Genomic DNA, 17,500 nt, shown 5'->3' with positions numbered 1-17,500 from the left:
AGCGGGAGTTTGGCGAGTAATTGGAACACAAAATTGTTTTTCCAATTCAAGACGTTTTTGTTCCACTTCTGCTTTCATCTTGAGCTCTATATCCACAGTTGTTCTTTTGAGCTCCATTTCCTTTTCAGTTTGGGCCATCTTCCTTTTAGCTTCCAATTCCACTTCCAATATCTTTTGCTCATGTTCTCGCTTTTTGTCTATTTCACTCTGCCTCAACTTTCCAATTCCAGCTTCATCCTTTCCATTTGAATCTCTTTCTCTTGATTCAGTTTTGCCAGATGAAGGTCCTTCTCTTGTTGGAGTTTTTCTGTTTGAAGTTCCCTTTGATGAGCTTTTTCCCTCTGTTTTTCTTCCCTTTCAGTTGTCTCCTGTTTTCGTTTAGCAATATCTGCCAGAAGTATTTTGAGATCACAAATAGCTTCGTCACCATCAAGCACGAGAATACTGAACTCTTCCATTTCACCTTCCAGTCGTTGGGTTTTAGCTTCGTCATCTTTGGATGCTTCTTGTAGTTGTTCCAGTAAATCTTTATAAGATTTGAGATTTCTCTCCAGCTTGAGAAGTAGTTCATTGGCCTTGCCCTCACTTTCATCCAGAGTAACCTGTTGCTGGAGGAAGACTTGAGTCCTGCAGTCGTTTCTTCGTTGGCCCTAAACGTTGCCGAATACATCCACTCATTTTCCTCATTTAAAAGGTTAATAACCTCGCTCTGCTACCACATGTTGCCGAGGATGCGGTCACAATACTTTTAAACCTTAAATTGAGCTTTCCGTTTCGAAAAGTTAAAGAAATTTGTCCAACATTCAAGTCCAAATTGTTCGTGAAAAACCACGTTTTCAGTCCATCATCAGCCCCGTAACCAGGCCTCGGGCTTGTAGCCAAGCCTCTAGCTAGTTACCAGTTCCTACACTTCAATTTCGTGGAAACTCCACGACACCCTATGACGTCATCTTAATTTCTTGCAATTGGTCATCGGGCTCCTGTGGGAGTCTCATTCGCGGGAAATTCAATCTAAAAATAGATCGGTCTGTGAAAACGCCGTTAAACGAACACAGTAGAGTTGTAGGCTCCGGGTCATAGGTTCCTGGAAAGTTACAATTTGCATAACTAAAATCTCGACATTTTTAAGATTTCATATATTTATTTTTCATCGCCTGTCTTGTTTATCCAATTGTAGTTCCATTCTTGAGCTCCATAAGAGTACATTTCGTTTAAAGATCTAGTAAAATGCCATTCGCGTTACAATGACTTCGACGCCATTGCAGCTTAATTAAATATGCTACTGTGTACACCGGATAAAATCTACGCATTTCTACTACCTCTTGAAACCTACCAAAAATACACGCAGAAGACTCTACTCTAGGGGAGTGACAGAAAAGACCTATTGCGCAACTTTTCCATTTTCCCGAGACGGGAAACGTGAAACGGAAAAATTCAACTCATTTTCTGACTGGATTGACTCAGTAACAAGCTTTGCGTTTTTACCTTCGTTTCCGTGGTGAAATTTGCATTTCTACGGATGTCTAATGGCTACCCAGTATCCGACCAGCAAACCCAGTACACAGGAATAACAACGTAATTAAACGTAACTTTTTAGCGGTGAAGAGATGTTTTTGTCTCCCTTTGATCTTGCAAAGTACTTTGGCATTAGAATTTGAAAAAAATCGACTTACGAACTGAGCATCGTGAAAAACTGAGAATTCCGTTCTAACTTCTGCTTCCGGCCGTGTCCGGTAGTAATGCAAAGTGCGCTTTGAAAGCAACACGCTCGCTTCCAACGCGAGTGTTTTCTCTCAGATGCTAATAATTAAATTTCACTGGCTTCAATAAGTCCAGCCACAAAATATTCGTAGCAATCGTAGCAAAAAAACTACGCGAACAAAGTTTATTTGCATGTCAATATATATATTCCTTGAAGGCTTGAGTCAATGCATGTCGGGAGACCCAGGGGAATAAGAAAATTGCGCTTGATAAACTACGGGAACAAAATTTATTTGCATAATTAATGTTAAGTTCTTGAAGGCTTGATAAATACAGTTACGATCTACTACGTACAAAATCGTATTAACTAATAAAAGCGGCATGAATGCGCAAAAGTTTGTTTACTACGGCTTTCATTCTTGCAACTTTCAATGCTTTCCGCCTTCGCGAATGTGTTTGAACTCGTGTTGTCAACACGAAGGAGGCGTGACTGTGATTGGACGACTGAGTCAATGCAGTCATGCCAGTAGACCCAGGGGAATAAAGAAATTTTGCGGTTGACAAAGTACGGTCCACCACCCCGGTAAGGGTCAGTTTGTTATCAACGGTCGAAGCCGTGGCCACTTTTGTGCTAAAGCACCGCCTTTGTATGCTGTTTCGTTGCAATATTCACCGCCTGACGTTGCTTGCAGGACTGCTATTGCGTTGATAGTGGGTTGAAATGAAAGTTCAATCTTTGTCAATTGATTCTGATGTGAAATTGTGAACGTGGGAATATTTTATCCAGGGATATTTGACTCAAATTGGTGGCACTTGAGAATTTTGTCTCCAGCCTTGAGATTTTACTATAACCGTTGACAACCACGAAATTGTGAAATGGCTCAAATCGCGTCGGATCTGGAAAATAACCACACAAGAAGGAAGCTATCCACGATAGCAATAAGGTTAGGCTTTTTAATTGAGATTTTTTTCATACAATTATCCTCTTAAGCTTTTGATCGGGATTCTCATACAAATCCTTACATTTTTGTCAGCCATGCTCACACTGAGCTTGGGGCGCCTGTGGTTATGTTTTCTTTCTTAGGTCCGACATATCAAGCAGCCCGGCGTGAGAAGTGCTCGTTTTTTTACGACTGTCGAGGTGGTGAAACCCCCACTGTTCGACATGTCTTTGTTTCAACTACCATCTCTCTGAGTAGCTGGTTCTTCAATAATACTTTTATCTCTTCTTTGAAACTGTCGAAACGACAGGCCATTATTCTGCCGGAGAAAATATGAATTATAGAAACAAATTTTCGAACATAAGATCATAGTATCGCGGATGTTGAAGTCGCACCAGAGAAAGGCAAGTACCTGTTCTATGTTTCTATCGTTTCAGTTTTCCTTTATAAAGCATCTTAGAAAATTTGGCAAGATTTCTGTTGAAGTTTGTAAGCGGCGCTAAGTCCTGCAGTTCTTTGTCCTTTAAAATGACGCCTTTTTGGTGGAGAAAAAACAAACGAAGAATGTGGTAAGCTAGGCCACATTATATATCAAACAAAGCTTGAAGTGCATTAAATTTTGCCGATAAAAACCATTTTCCTACCTAGGCCTTTGCTAGAAGCAAAGAAAGTTGAGCCATTGTGCCCAAAATTCGAAATTTTCGCGACCAAGCAAAATTTTCCGGTAGGGAGACTGGAAACTGGGGACATTTTCTTGGCCGAATTTGAGGAAGACCTTAGACAGCAATGACCAGAACCAGGTTGCTGACCCCCAGCAAGCCATTGTTTTGGGTAGGTAGGTTATGTATGGGGACATTATTGTACCGTATCAGGAGCCCATGACTAGGAGCCTTCCCAATGCATTATATCCTTGACTCAACCTTTGCGCGTATCTTTCTATTTTTAGAACTAATCCTTCGGCAGGAGACTCACATTTACAACAATTTCCATCAATTTGCACACATTGTTTTTGCTATTTTTGTCTTTGTTCCTCAATAACTTTATTCTGATTAGCCATTCTAAACAGTGTGTGCAGAGCCGAAGAACTCGTGGCGTTCTAAAATAGAAAGATACGAGCAAAGGTTAACTCATGGGGGTTGTATGGGAGAGGGAAGCTCCTACTCATGCGCTCCTGACCGTATACGTTATACGTAGCTTACGTATAATGTATACGGTACAATATATGTCCCCATACATAACGTACATACCCAAAACAACGGTTTTCTGGGGGTGCTCAGTCTATACGTATCTTACGTATAATGTTTATACGTACCTTACGTATAATGTATACGGTACAATATATGTCCCCATACATAACGTACCTACCCAAAACAACGGTTTCCTGGGGGTGCTCAGTCTCGCGGGCTCAGAAAACCTTGGTTGTGGTCATTGTTATTTAAAGTTTTTTTCCGAATTTGAGATATAAATTTCCAAGCGTGGGTAAATCAATAAAGAAAGTTTCAGTTGAGTTGTATCAGGATTACATTACAAACAGTTCAATTAAAGTTAATGATACGAAATTAATCACGACTGCAGCTAAAACAATGATTTTTGAACAGTAAGCAAAAAACTTGGTTGTATTCTGGGCACGCTTTGTGAAAATTTTGTTGATGATTCTGGCCTCCGTTATTGTAGAAACAGTACATTTCAGGAAGAATTGAAAATTGTTCTAACTTCCTTAATTTTTTGGGAATGCTCACTGCAAATATCGAAAGGTTCGATTAAAAATATCTTGATTTACAGACGCTTACTTCGACAGCGATCGTTATACTGCGCAGTGAAAGGCGTAAATATTTGTCATAGAAATTTCAATCATCTGAACAGCATGGCGCCCTCTGCAAATGATCCTAAAGCTTAAAGCCGGCCAAAAGTTGAACCTCACAGCTTAAATGATCGGTTCCCTTTCGGTATATTTCGTTTTCCGTAAACTAATAAGGGCGTTGCAAAGATTGAAATAATTTTTGAACTGGTCATTTCTCTGCTTCTTCCATTGCTCAGTCTTTCAAAACCCACGACCATTTCCTGCGGCTGGCGTCTGATAACCGGCTTTTCTCAATCTTCTCGCATTCTAAAACTGTACTTGGCGTTCTAAATCTTTGCTCTATTTTAGAAAGAAAATGGAAGCGACGCTTTTAGCTCGGTAGATAAAAAAATTAAACCACTGGCAGAAATGACTAAACGTTGCGAGCGTTTACCTTCGATTTCTGCTACAATGTCAGTATCATGAGAGCTCTGTGTCACACACAAATAATGCTTCGCCTCCCGCAGAATTCATCGCCTTTCCAGACCTTTCCAAACTTAGGTTTGCACTGAGTAAAACTAGTGTATCTAACAGATGTAAATATGAGAGGATGATGTGAAGTGCTATTTTCTACCCATGTAAACCATGTGACCGTTGGCCCTACCAATGGAAATGGGACCACTCAAGGACAGAGAAAAACTCTGGTTAGGGTGGGAATTGAACCCACGACCTTCGGGTTAGATCACCGCTGCTCTACCGACTGAGCTACAAGGTCAGACGCGAGCAGGTCGTGGGATTTGAAGATATCAAATTCACGGCAATGAATATGTTCAAGTACAAGGGGTTACGTTTATGCTAACGCCGTGTAGCATTTCTTTGAATGGTATTGTCTTGTTATTAGCTGTTTCTTCGCTCGAAGCTACCCAGTCTTGATTCCTACCTCCTTTAGCTAAGCTGTAACCAATCTAGCTCCTCGAGTAACCGTGTCACTGTTTCAGTCTTACCCTCACAGTAACGTGTCACAAACCTTGCCGCTCTGCGTTGCCTGACACCTTCTATACTGTATACTTGTTTACTTGTGTGTGGATTCCATGCGCAGCTTGCATGCGCAGCTTGCATAATTACTCCGGCACTGGCAGATGGCATTATGAGAAATAATTGAAGGCAGCGGCTGCAATCATTTCTCATAATGCTATGTACCTCAGTAATTATCCATTAAATAGCAACGAAACTCATATGAAACTCATCTCTGTTGAGCGGGAAAGGAAACCTCACACATATCTGGGAAGTTGACCTGTGAAGAGAACCGGCTTTAGTGAAAGTGGAATGCTGGCAGGTATACAATGAATACAAAGTGGGTAGTTTGGTAAAGCCCAGAATCTCCATGCCAGATCCACAACCCTGTATCAAAATACACGAGCTGCACCAACTCTTTGAAATGTTTCCTTTCATTCATCAGATCATGGCACCATCAGCTCCTTGCAAGTATTCAAAGACAATGAATTTCTTGATTTTGCTCGTTATGCTTTCAACCTCACACTTAGCGTTTTGCGCAGCTGTATCGGTGAGTAACAAATTTATCAACCAAGAAATTTCTCTCATCTTACCAGCCACAGAGTTATCCGATCTTGGACGAAAGCATTGTGAAAATCTAGATTTATCTCTTAGAGGCTTAAACTAAGTTTAACTTCGCGCGTTTTCAGAGAAGAATATTTTCATACAATCCATAGCATGCATTTCAGAAACGCCCACGAGCAGTTTTAATCCTTTATTGTTTTCCTTTGTTTCTTTGTTTTCAGTTTCTATTCGCTCCAAACTTGAAATGTGTCGGAGGAAAGTGTCAAAAATCCTTCTCGTCTCAATGACGAGTCTTTTGTTTTGGTCCTTTAATTTTAACGTACAAATATGTGGACTAAAATACAACCGCAGATTTGAGCAACGCACTGCATGGGCGAAGAATCGTGAATGTTCCATTTCGTTTGCTTTAAGAAAAAGGAGTGTGGCTATGTAAGTGAATTGGAACCAAAATCTAGAAAGATTGCTGACGTTTGATTACTTTCGCCACAGAACTCGAACTTTGTTCCTTTTGCGCTGTCTTTTATGCAGCTGAAAAATATAAAGTAGGTGTTTCTTTCCACCAAACCTGTCGTTTTGTAACGATCCTGTTGCCGTTTTCGTCACGTTGAACCCCCGAACAAATAATAGCGACGACTGGCTCGCGCATCGAAACAGCAAAAGATTCGGCCAAAGCACATAGTTTTCAGAAACCGTTTGCGCGCTATGCTGCTTCTGCATTGAAAGGTTCGGCGCTGTTTCTTCAATTTTTGCAGATGCTTAAGTTATCATTTACAGATGCAATTCTGAAACACGATTTCACTTTAACGACTAAAGATCTGCCAAGAACTGCAAGGGTTGCGGGGTAAATCTGACTTGTGTCTTTCCTTTTTCAACACACATCAGGTGGATCCCGGTGCGAAATCGGCAAATGCTTGCACAGCGGGTTGTGTACCTGGTGTTCCAGGGGTTCCAGGGGTTCCTGGTGTCCCTGGTTACAGTGGACGAGATGGGGACAAGGGAGAAAAAGGCCCAGCAGGTCCACCCGGAGATAAGGGACCTATGGGACCTAAGGGGGAGCAGGGTACTCAAGGACCCAAAGGTGATCCCAGTCTCCAGGCCATGCCGAAAAATTGGAAACAATGCGCATGGAAAAACCTTGATGAAAGCAAAGATAATGGAATGATAAAGGTAAGAAAGAAACATGGTAATTTGAAACAGGGTTAAAAGCATAGGTATTCGAGTCAGCGCCGGAATGCTGTGTTCGTCTGTCGTAATTAGAGCAAGGTTGAACAAATGCTTTGTCGTTTATTTTAAGAAATATTTTGTACCAGTCTTGCATTATTAAAGAAGGAGGAGGTGATAGTGGAACGAAGTCGAAGACTGTAAAATTTACCAAAATCTTGATCAGATTGTCCATCCGGTTGGGGCAGCAATGTATTGTTCATTTTCAAACTGAATTAATAAAATTGGCCATTTATCTTTTCCGTTCCCAAACTTGCTATAAACAACGTCAGCTTTCATTCCCGTAAACCTTTCGATAAATATGGCATGAACATGTGTCACGTGTTATACTTATTCGTAAAGGAGTTTTCTTTTTCAGGAGTGCACTTTCAACAAGATTTCAGAAAACTCCGCTTTGAAAGTCGAGTTTAATGGCGACTTCAGAATTGCCGGTTGTCTGAACTGCTGCACACGCTGGTTTTTCACCTTCAATAACAAGGAATGTCAACCTCTGGCAATCGACGGTCTTATGCACATTCACGATAACCACGGCAAGACAGACAGCAACATACACAAAACAAGTCAAATCACAGGATACTGTGAGGGAATCAGCAAGGGAAATGTGCGAGTGGCGATGAATGTTGGAAATTGCGTTGGAAAGAAAGCTGCCGATGCTCACACCGGGTGGAACTCCGTCACCCGTATAATGATCGAAGAAGTGCCTCCTCCGCAGAAATAAATTCGTGTTCTTAAATCCAAGACTGATAGCTGTCCTAACATAATTAATTCATGTAAGCTTTGATTTCTTTAAGTCGGGTATTTTTAAGGCATGGAAACTAGTAGTCTACCATCGGACTTACTGGGAATAAATAAAGTCATTTTACTGTCACTGTTTAATCGAAGTAGTTCAGGGTTGTTTTGAAAACTGAAAACTGTACCCCTCACCAATTTTCTTTGAAATGAAGTTCATAGCTATTGTAAAGTTAGTATAGGAAATCACTGAATTCAAGTATTCTCTATTTCCCTGGGTCTATCTTATTCCATTGCCCTGTAAGAAAATTACATGCAGTGTGTCAAAACAAACGAAACATAATTATGTGCCCAAATCTTGAAAAGCATTCGGCAAGGAGGTACAATAAGCAAAACCTATTGCAGAACTTCCATGGACACTGCCACTCCCACTGTAACTGCCTTGGATTGTACTCAATCAAGTGGTCAAGGTTTTCAAGTGGTGTTGAAAACTGACTTCTAGATCTGTTGGTAATTCTGTTAACATAAGATGCGTATGCCTTGATAGTCTTGATAAACCAGTGTCCAACGCATTTTCTACATTCCTTGCATCCACCAAGTCTGTTGGGGAACTTATCGACTGCTTATATTAACTAAATATGACAGCAAAAAACGACATTGCTACACACACTGACTACCCGTATCGAACCCAAACACTTCAACATGCCCTTGACAATAAGGAGCACGAATAGTTTTACTGCAGAGTGAATCTATAGAATATGGACCAGGATTCTCTTCTATGTCCCAACCAAAGTAGAACTTGCTGTATTCCACTTAGTGGATGAGACTTTTAAAAACATTTGCTGGGCCTTTGGCAAAATCTGGATCGCACCGGATCGGATTGGGAAAACTCGGACTGGATCAATTACCAAATTTCCACCAAATGTACACGGTCACCAGACAACGTACTGAGGAGAGGAGAACTCCAATTCTGTGCCTTTCTCTCTTGTGACGTGTACAGTAGTCGTCTCTTCATTTATTGAAACTCATCGAATGAACAAATTGATGTCAGTTTTTCATGCGTCTGTCCTGTTATTGATCATGAATTTCGTCATAACATTGTCAAAGTAGCTGTGGATCCACTCGGCTATTACCTCGTGGATCCGCAGACTACTTTGACAATGTTATCGGACGAAATTCATTGTCAATAACAGGACAGACGTATGAAAAACTGACATCAATTTGCTTTTTACAATAACAAAAAGGCAGAGGGATCAAAATAAGTAAAAACACCAGAAGAACGCGAGACAAAAATGCGAGAATCTTCAATTTTCTTCAAGCTGACGCCACCAATATCGCGTCAATTTCGCCTGAATTATAAATTTGTGTGTCTGTCCGGTTATTGACAATAAAAATGAGCCAATGAGCGCTCGAGAATTTTGCATTCATTGTAAATTTTTTTTTTTTCAGAGCTGATTACAGATTCCGAAGCGGAGTTATGAAAGATACGATGTGATGAATTGTCGTCAATAAGCGAATTGACTGCGTGCGCAACGGTCTTTGATTCTTCTTCAAACATGAAAACTGACAACAATTCTTTACCAGTCTGTGACAATTCCTATCGCTGCGCTCAGCCGAATAGAAAACATTTCCCATATTGACACTAGAGACATTAGGAGGGAGCCAATATTGAGGTCTACGCAAGAACATATTAGCCAAGAGGACTCTTATTATACAATGCAGTAAACTATCGCAAAACCAGTTAAAAAAAAACTCCTTCTATGTTAAAAAACTGGAAACTTACTCTCCAAACTAATGCAAAATCACCTAAAACGACCACCGGAGTTCAGAGGTCGTAAAAATGTAAACAACACCAAAGAAGAAGTTAAAACTTCCCCTAGCCAAGCAACGTAGATGGCTGATTGGCTTCAAGTGAATGTCACAGGCCAAAAGGGTGGTATAAATAGCTAAAAGTGCGAATGCCAAGCATAGCAACGTCCCTTGTACCCATGAGAAATACATTATTGCACAATAGCCTGATTTAGAAACAGAACGTGAATATCAGTTGACGATGGCGCGCACGGCAAAAATACCCATATTAGGTCATATTAGAGTAGAATCCAAACTATTCTGCGAGCTCTCCCTTCGTCAACTGACGTTCTCTTTCTGTTCAACATGTCCTCTACCTCTGAAATGACGATTATCGACAATTCCTGATTTTTTCTAGATTGACTGTTATCGTCAATTTAGATTACTCAGCCCCAGGACTTTTCATTTTTCATGTTTGAAGAAGAAGAAGAAGAAGAAGAAAAGAAGAAGAAGAAGAAGAAAACTGTTGCGTACGCAGTCAGTTCGCTTATTGACGAACCCGAGCCAAATTGGTGGGAGACGAGTGCTCTCACCACTACGCCATCCCTGTACCCCACCCTGCACAGCAAGCGTTTCCGTGGGGTTCTTTTCGATGTTTTGACCGAGCAAAAAATGAAGAGAGGCGCTGAATGATTGAAGCGTTTGACAGCCTTGTGTGCATAGACAAATCATTGTGCCGCCTTTAAAACAGTTCAGTCTTTTTTACCAACTGCGTTGTTCTTTGAACACGAAAAATCATTTAATTTCCAAACAATTCAATATAACAAAAGTATTTCATGCATAATAAAAATGAAAATATTTTGACCTTTGGCAGCAAACTTTGAAGTTGCTGGTCACACACAAATTTGGCTGTGTCGAAAAGTAGGACGGGGACTCGGGGACAAGGGACTTAAGGACTAGAGGAATTGGAGACTTGGGACGTGGGGACGTGGGGACGAGGGTACTCGGGGACGAGGGTACTCGGGAACGAGGGGACGTGGGGACAAGGGGACTTGGAGACTCGGGGACGTCGGGATTCCGGGATGCGGCAACGCATTTTAGAAGTATAGAATTTCAGAAATGGGAGAACATCCTAACGTAAGAAGGAAGTTGATTGCCTATGTTATTTTGCAAAAACGATCATCTGTATGCTTTTCAAGTACCAGCTAAATACACACCCGAAATTCAAAAATTGGATTCTCGAAAAGTACTTCTTGCCACCCGTCACAAAGCTCGACTGTGAAACAAAGCAAAAGACCTAATGGCTCATTGCTCTGACACTGTAGCTGAAATTTCACGTTGCAGCGTTTGTTGTTAACGTTGTTATAATTGTTGCACAAATACTTGAGCCTTATTATTTCTTCTCTGTAATTGATGTTTGCATATCGTGCCAATGTCGTTGCAATTGTTGGCGGCAGTGTGGCTGCATCTTTCCAGGCGTTTGTTTAATTTGTTACCTTTGATGAAATTTTCGGGTTGTTACCTTTGATATTGTCGGCTTGATTCCAATACCCGGTGTTCGAAAGCCGAATAATTTAATCCAGCGTTAGCGTAAACTTTTGTCTCATGTTTTCAACTTTTTGGTGACAGTTTCTTTTGCTTATTTTTGTTTAACAAAGTTTGACTTCTTCTAATGTAAAGTTTTGCAGAATATCAGCGTTGAACAGCTTTGGGGGGTAGAGAAATAAAATCCTTGATTAATTTATAATCTAGGATTAGCGTTAATCGTCTTTTGAACAACCCACCCGAGTGTGTTAGGGCTTGACCAAGCTCGTAAATGAAACATTTATCCCCTCGACATTAACTTAAAATCTACATACTTAGCTTTCTACTCGCTCTTTCATGTGCAATGTGTCACGTGAATTTTTTTTTTAACGGCTAATTTAAATCTTTTATCGGAAACAAGGATGGAAAAGTCATCTTATATCAACGTGTTTTGTTCCTTGCTCTAGTACTCCTATCGATGCTTTATTATTCTGTCTTTTACCTGGAATCATATCCCCATCTTGACGGAAACGGTAAAGTCAGAAAAGTGTCCATAGATGCAACATAGGTATAATTATACGCTAATGGCAGAAATTTGACGGACTTTCTTAGGATAGACGTTCCCTAATGTCAAAAACAAGCGTTATGACATCATTAGTCAAGGCATGTTAAGTGACACAGACAACTACGAGTGAAACAAAAAGGTTAGGATGCAGAAAATGGAAGTTAGTACTTTCAATCTTTGCTTGAGGTTGTCCAATTATTGAAATTCAAGCTTCGATATACTTGGGGAATTGTAAAATGATCTGAGAAATGGTCATACCAACGTTTGGTTGATGTCGCCTATGTCAAATAAATAAACTTGATTTCTCCCCTCGTATTTCCTAAATTATTCCACTGTGTAACTTGATAGTAGTATAATGAAAGTCACCTTTTTATGAAGACGAGTAATAAACCATACTATATATATTCACTATACCTTTGTTTCACATTGTACAAACGAGGAACGTAAAACTGGGGTACAACGCAGTTACGACAAAAGACGAGGATTTTGTGAAATATGATGAAAAGTTGAATGAATGGTAAAAATGCTTCGCCACGTCCCCGAGTCCCAACATCTCCAATTCCCTACGTCCCAAAGTCCCCAAGTCCCACATCCTGACGTCCCTGACGTCCCCGAGTCCCCAAGTTTAAAAGGTCGTTTACACGACAGAAAAATTTGGGTCCGGACCCCTCAAAAAAGCGGTATGGACCCATAACTTTTGTAAAGAAACGCTGGAGTGTTTCTTTACAAAAGTTATGGGTCCGTACCGCTTTTTTGAGGGGACCGGATCCAATTTTTTCTGTGGTGTAAACGGCCTTGTATATGTCTTAACCTATATAAGGTTAATTGAATAAGAACTTACAGAGCCATAATAGGACAGAGAAGTAGACTTGGGGGTTGCTACATTATTGCCAACGAGTAAGCCAAGCAAACACGCGAGGCTGACGAGTCGGCAGCCTTACAGAGCCGAAGCGCGAGATCACGGTGTATGCAGAAAAAATTTCGAGCGCTCAATAAGGACAGGGAACAAATGCCGCTTATCGTGTGATTTCAAGAACCAATGAACCCGCGTGTTTTGATGTGTGATGATGTCATTAGACAAACTTGCATAACGTGCGCGACTATTTTATACGATCCTGTGTTCGGAGGTGAGTGAAAACACATTTTTTCCATTTCCCTGACCATTCAGGAGTACCCAACGAAACCTGTTTTCGAGCTGGCTGGCTGAAAAAAAATCTCAAGAGTGAGCTGGCTGGTCTTTGACACCATAGTTAGTAACTATGTTGACACAAACCGCTTCTGGCTCACTGAGACATGATAAACGTTTTACCTGGCTGGCTAAAAAGAGCTCAGATTCTTTTCCTGGCTAAGACATTGTTCACTTTCTCCACTGGCGTAAAGTTCTTTTAGCTCAAGCATGTAATTAGTTGGACAGAGGAATGATAGGAGATTTCCTTTTAGTTTCTGGCTTCTATCAATCAAGATCTCGTCACGCAATGTTCTCCTTCAAAGAGGCGGGCCCTCTCATTTTTGCCTCGCCGTGAGAGACCTCTGCTAGCAGGGAAGGCTGTGGGGGGTTCAATCTAATCTTGCGGGGGGAGGCGGTTGCCTAAGATTTACGGCGGAGGAAAATTGTCAAGAAAAACAATTTTACCAATCAAACAAAGACTCTTCTTGTTTAAATATAATTCCAACGCCCCACTCCACTCAGTTTTTTTCCAGTGTACCGGGTACACAATGTTGCCTGTCGTCACGAATGGGTGCGGTTGGATGACAACCGTCTGTTCTCATCCCTTAATATTCCCTATCAAATTGCGCACGCTGTATTGTACCCTTGCTTGGCTGTTCCAGCAGTCCTATAGCAAGTAGTTCGCCCGGATCAGAGAGTGATGCATAGGTTTTTTGTATCTGAAATCGTAAAAGGACCACAATAAGGTAAGCAGGATGTTTCGTAGAATTTATTTTGATCAGATTATGGAAAAGTCCTTATGGAATGATCGCAAAATTTGATTTTAATTCCGTCTTTTGCAGTTCAATTCAGTGTTTATAGAACGGATTTTAGGCTACCGCCGTTTTGGACAACATCAAGGACACAAAGCGAGAAAGGTACCGTGGGCTAAAATTTCGCATGGAACTGTTAATGTTTAAATTTTGTATATTGAATTACCTATCGTTGTGTCTCCTTAAACAAATCGCCATCGTTTCTTGAATAAGTACCGGTTTACCTTTCGGGGTTTTGTCAAAGTTCTGCCACCGGCACTTTAAGATAAGAAAGAGAGACGTTGAGAATGGAGTTGATTAAAATTCTGCTACCGAGCTCCATGGTTTTTCGTACAACTACCCAAACCCTAATGTGAATTAACATAAAACTTTGAAATTGAGAACAACCTCTCCAAAATATATTGCTCGTTCCTTAAGCCACGCGCAGATCTGGCAGACAGATATCCCGGGTAAAAATCGATTCTTATTCATCCATAAATGGCTGCGCACCGCGGTAGTGGTCCATCTCACTCTTTCTCCTTATTCTCATTCATCAACTAAGGACCATGGTGGCAGTCTATTTAAGTACCCTTGTCAGTGAACGGGTATGTAGAATTGTTCCATTTTTTTTGTTACGATCATGGTATTTTACTGTACGCTGGGGATGGTTCAAAGTACAACGCAACTGTTTTTTTTCTAGTGTCGCTGCAGCTGCAAATATGATTACTCTCTGTTTAATCAACTTTTGTGGCATAGTTAGTAGAGGTATAACTGAAAAGGACAATTTTCTCTAAATGCATGCATTTTTTACACTTCGATTGAGCCGCTTATAACATCGCCAATATCGATTCAACACTAACCTATCACTGAGAGCTAAGATAGCAAAAAAAATGCTCGAAATTCGCTTGCTTGGATATGTACATTTATTAAATTCTCAACCTCGGATAATGCATTTCGCGTGCTCTGATTGGTTCACTCAATCTCGGTTATCAGCTCATATACCTTGGTTTGACCTTATATGGTAAATGATTGCGTTAAGCGTTGCTAAACTAAAAATGTTTTCGTCGGAATGCAAAATTTCTCTTTGAATAAAGACAAAAAGGAGAAAAAAAAACGTTTTTTGTGGAAAGTTTGGATAAATTCCGAAGTTTAGAAGCAAGAAATGTTTTTGTGATGAGCCTGCGTCTGTCTGACAACAAGGTATTACACAACATCGTATCAGTTCTCATCAAATTTTTTTTCGATTTCGCTCGGATTTGCTCGCTTTTTCCGCTCGTATTTCGTACTTCCAAATTTTTGGAGTTGAAGGAATTTAATAAAACAATTATTCCATTCGCGCTTGTTGGATATGAGACTGGTTATAGCCAACTCGGCGCTACGCGCCTCGTTGGCTATTTACCATCTCATATCCAACGCGCGCTTATGGAATAATTGTTAAGTAACCGTGCATTTGCAAAGCAACAGAAGAGGAAATCACTGAGGAATAGCAAGCGTACAAAGAAATATTTAATGAGAAAATTTGTAACGTCAAGAAGTTAATTGGTTTCGTTTAAATTTCTTTAAACAAGCTGCGTCTCTCTTTTTTCCCGTAAAAACACTGGTGCAAACGCAAACGCAACAATGCCTCTTGTCTGAATTTTGCGTTCAAAATAATCGGGCTAAGTTGATGATTTCACAGGGTTTAACCATTTGGTTGTGGTACGAAATTCCCTCAGAAGCAATGGCCAGTTACGAGTTACAGCAGTTTTATTTCACTTTATGACAGATACAGTAACTAATTATAAAGGGGCCCAGTTCTCGGCCACTTTTTTGTTCAATGTTTATTTTGTGCGCCACAAATAAATCTGAATAAAAAGCAATTGCTTCCAAAGGTAGCTTGATTCCTTTTTTTTCGTCCTGCTGAGTTTTGAGTTTACAGCTACTATATACTGTGAGCAAGTCGAGGTGACACGAAGGTAGGTGAATTTGGTTTCCACGAAAACGTGTTTGTTTACGGCTATTCGAATTACATGGTCTAATTCAAGTTTATATTTTATCCGTATAGGAGGCCCAAATGAGCCAATAGAACGTAGAGTGATAAAGCTTTCTGTTTAATATAAACTTTTTCTGGCCTATTTTATTCTTTGACCTAAATTCACCCCTCAATATGTCCTTAGTACTTTTGCGTATTTGCCTATTCTCGACCACGCTGCTAGCCGTCGACAACACTAAAAGCGCTCATAGTTTTCTGGTCAAATCATTTGTAAAAGTAAAGCTGTAATGGGGTGGCATGTTTTGACAGTAGAAATGAATTAAAACTATGAGTTCTGACTTACCCGACCCCGTTTTGAAATACCCAACTCTTTTTTAGCCTCGCTTGCCATGGAGCAATTAAGAGAAAAACCAGGTGAGCAAAAAACTTCCTTTTCTAACATGAAACAAAGCCCGTTAAGGATACTTTGTGGACGAAATATCAAACACAAGCCTTATTAGTGACTTAACAACAAAAATTGGTGATAAAGCGTTGTTTATTCTGAGGAATAAAGCGCACTCTTTTGTGGCCGAGAACTGGGCGCGCTGGCCGATAACTGGGCCCACGAACGACGCGTCCATTTTCGTTATTACTCAGGAGAAAACAGCGTGGAGCAGTCGATAGCTTTACATGTGTAAACTGAACCCTGAAGCTAGTTGTCTTTGAAATTTCAAGTCCTTACGGTTATTCCAAGGTAAGAAATACAAGTTTTAATTTTTTTGTGGCCGAGAACTGGGCCCCATACTGTACCTGTCAAGCTGTGCAAAACTGTATACTTTTTTATTGGTTAAGACGTGAATGATAGTTTGGATATTTTAGAAGATCTCGTTTATTTTACAATGTCACTTAAATAGTAGCAATTTACATATGTTCGTAAATCTTGTGATTGTAAATTTTCCCTCTTACTTTCTACATTTCAAGCTTGGTACTTGCGAGCGAGAGATTTTACAATTGCAAAGTTTCATTTATGTCACTCTAAAGAGACAAATGAAATTTAGCAAAAATGTCTCTCTATACATATTACAGAAGCGAAGGACTTTGCAGTTAGTTAACTGCAAAATGTTCGTCTACATACATAAACGAATCAGTGACTTCGCAATTAATTAAATACGAAATGTACCGAGCCAAGGAGACTGGCGTTTCCTTTCAAGATGAAGTGGGTGCTTTTGCCGCTTTTCCGGTCATGTCAAGCAGAATTGAAACTATGAAACCATTTTTTAATGTTCGTAATTAATTTTAATTCCGGAGGGAGGTAAGCGTTAGTTTCAACCGTAAACCTTTTCAGTTTGGCAAAAAAATTTACCACTTCAAACTGTGAAACGTTTGTCAACTAAAGATCCGCGCTTGTAGTTTGGACTGCGGGTCTGTTTCTTTTCACGCCTTTAGATCGTGCACGCTTTTAGAGGCGGCCGCCAACCGGATGCCAATTTTGTTTTGAGCGATCATCGCAAGCTTTGATTCCAGTGAACGCTATGAAATTGGCAAACATATACCAGCATCGAGAAATTTTTGGAATTGATCTCTCCTTAGAGAAAATTCAGATTCACAGCAAACTGGAACAAGACGTGTCCGTTCCTTCCTTTTACCAAGAATGAAAAAGGGTGGCAAACAGGAGTGGAAAAACGGGAGCAAAATAAAACTTGACCGCCATTGAAGACCACGTGGTACTTCCCTTCGCGATGTTCGTCTGTTCAGTTTCTCTG

The 17,500-nt window shown here is 40.4% G+C and overlaps 1 protein-coding gene and 1 long non-coding RNA gene across 2 annotated transcripts in view; one reads left to right on the top strand and one right to left on the bottom strand.

Moving 5' to 3' along the window:
- LOC138022000 (collagen triple helix repeat-containing protein 1-like) overlaps positions 1-8,089 on the top strand; it is a 16,772-nt gene extending 8,683 nt beyond the window's left edge. The window contains exons 2-4 of the mRNA XM_068869031.1: positions 5,882-5,986; positions 6,883-7,167; positions 7,580-8,089. Coding sequence (XP_068725132.1) covers positions 5,885-5,986; positions 6,883-7,167; positions 7,580-7,939 — 747 coding nt within the window. The 5' untranslated portion in view covers positions 5,882-5,884 and the 3' untranslated portion in view covers positions 7,940-8,089. The remainder of the gene's footprint in view (positions 1-5,881; positions 5,987-6,882; positions 7,168-7,579) is intronic.
- Positions 1-17,500, bottom strand: part of LOC138022004 (uncharacterized) — a 254,279-nt gene that overhangs the window by 95,434 nt on the left and 141,345 nt on the right. The window lies entirely within an intron of this gene.

Source organism: Montipora capricornis, chromosome 10, assembly GCF_036669925.1.
Source record: "Montipora capricornis isolate CH-2021 chromosome 10, ASM3666992v2, whole genome shotgun sequence".
Taxonomy (NCBI): domain Eukaryota; kingdom Metazoa; phylum Cnidaria; class Anthozoa; order Scleractinia; family Acroporidae; genus Montipora; species Montipora capricornis.
This window is presented reverse-complemented; position numbering and strand designations above follow the sequence as displayed.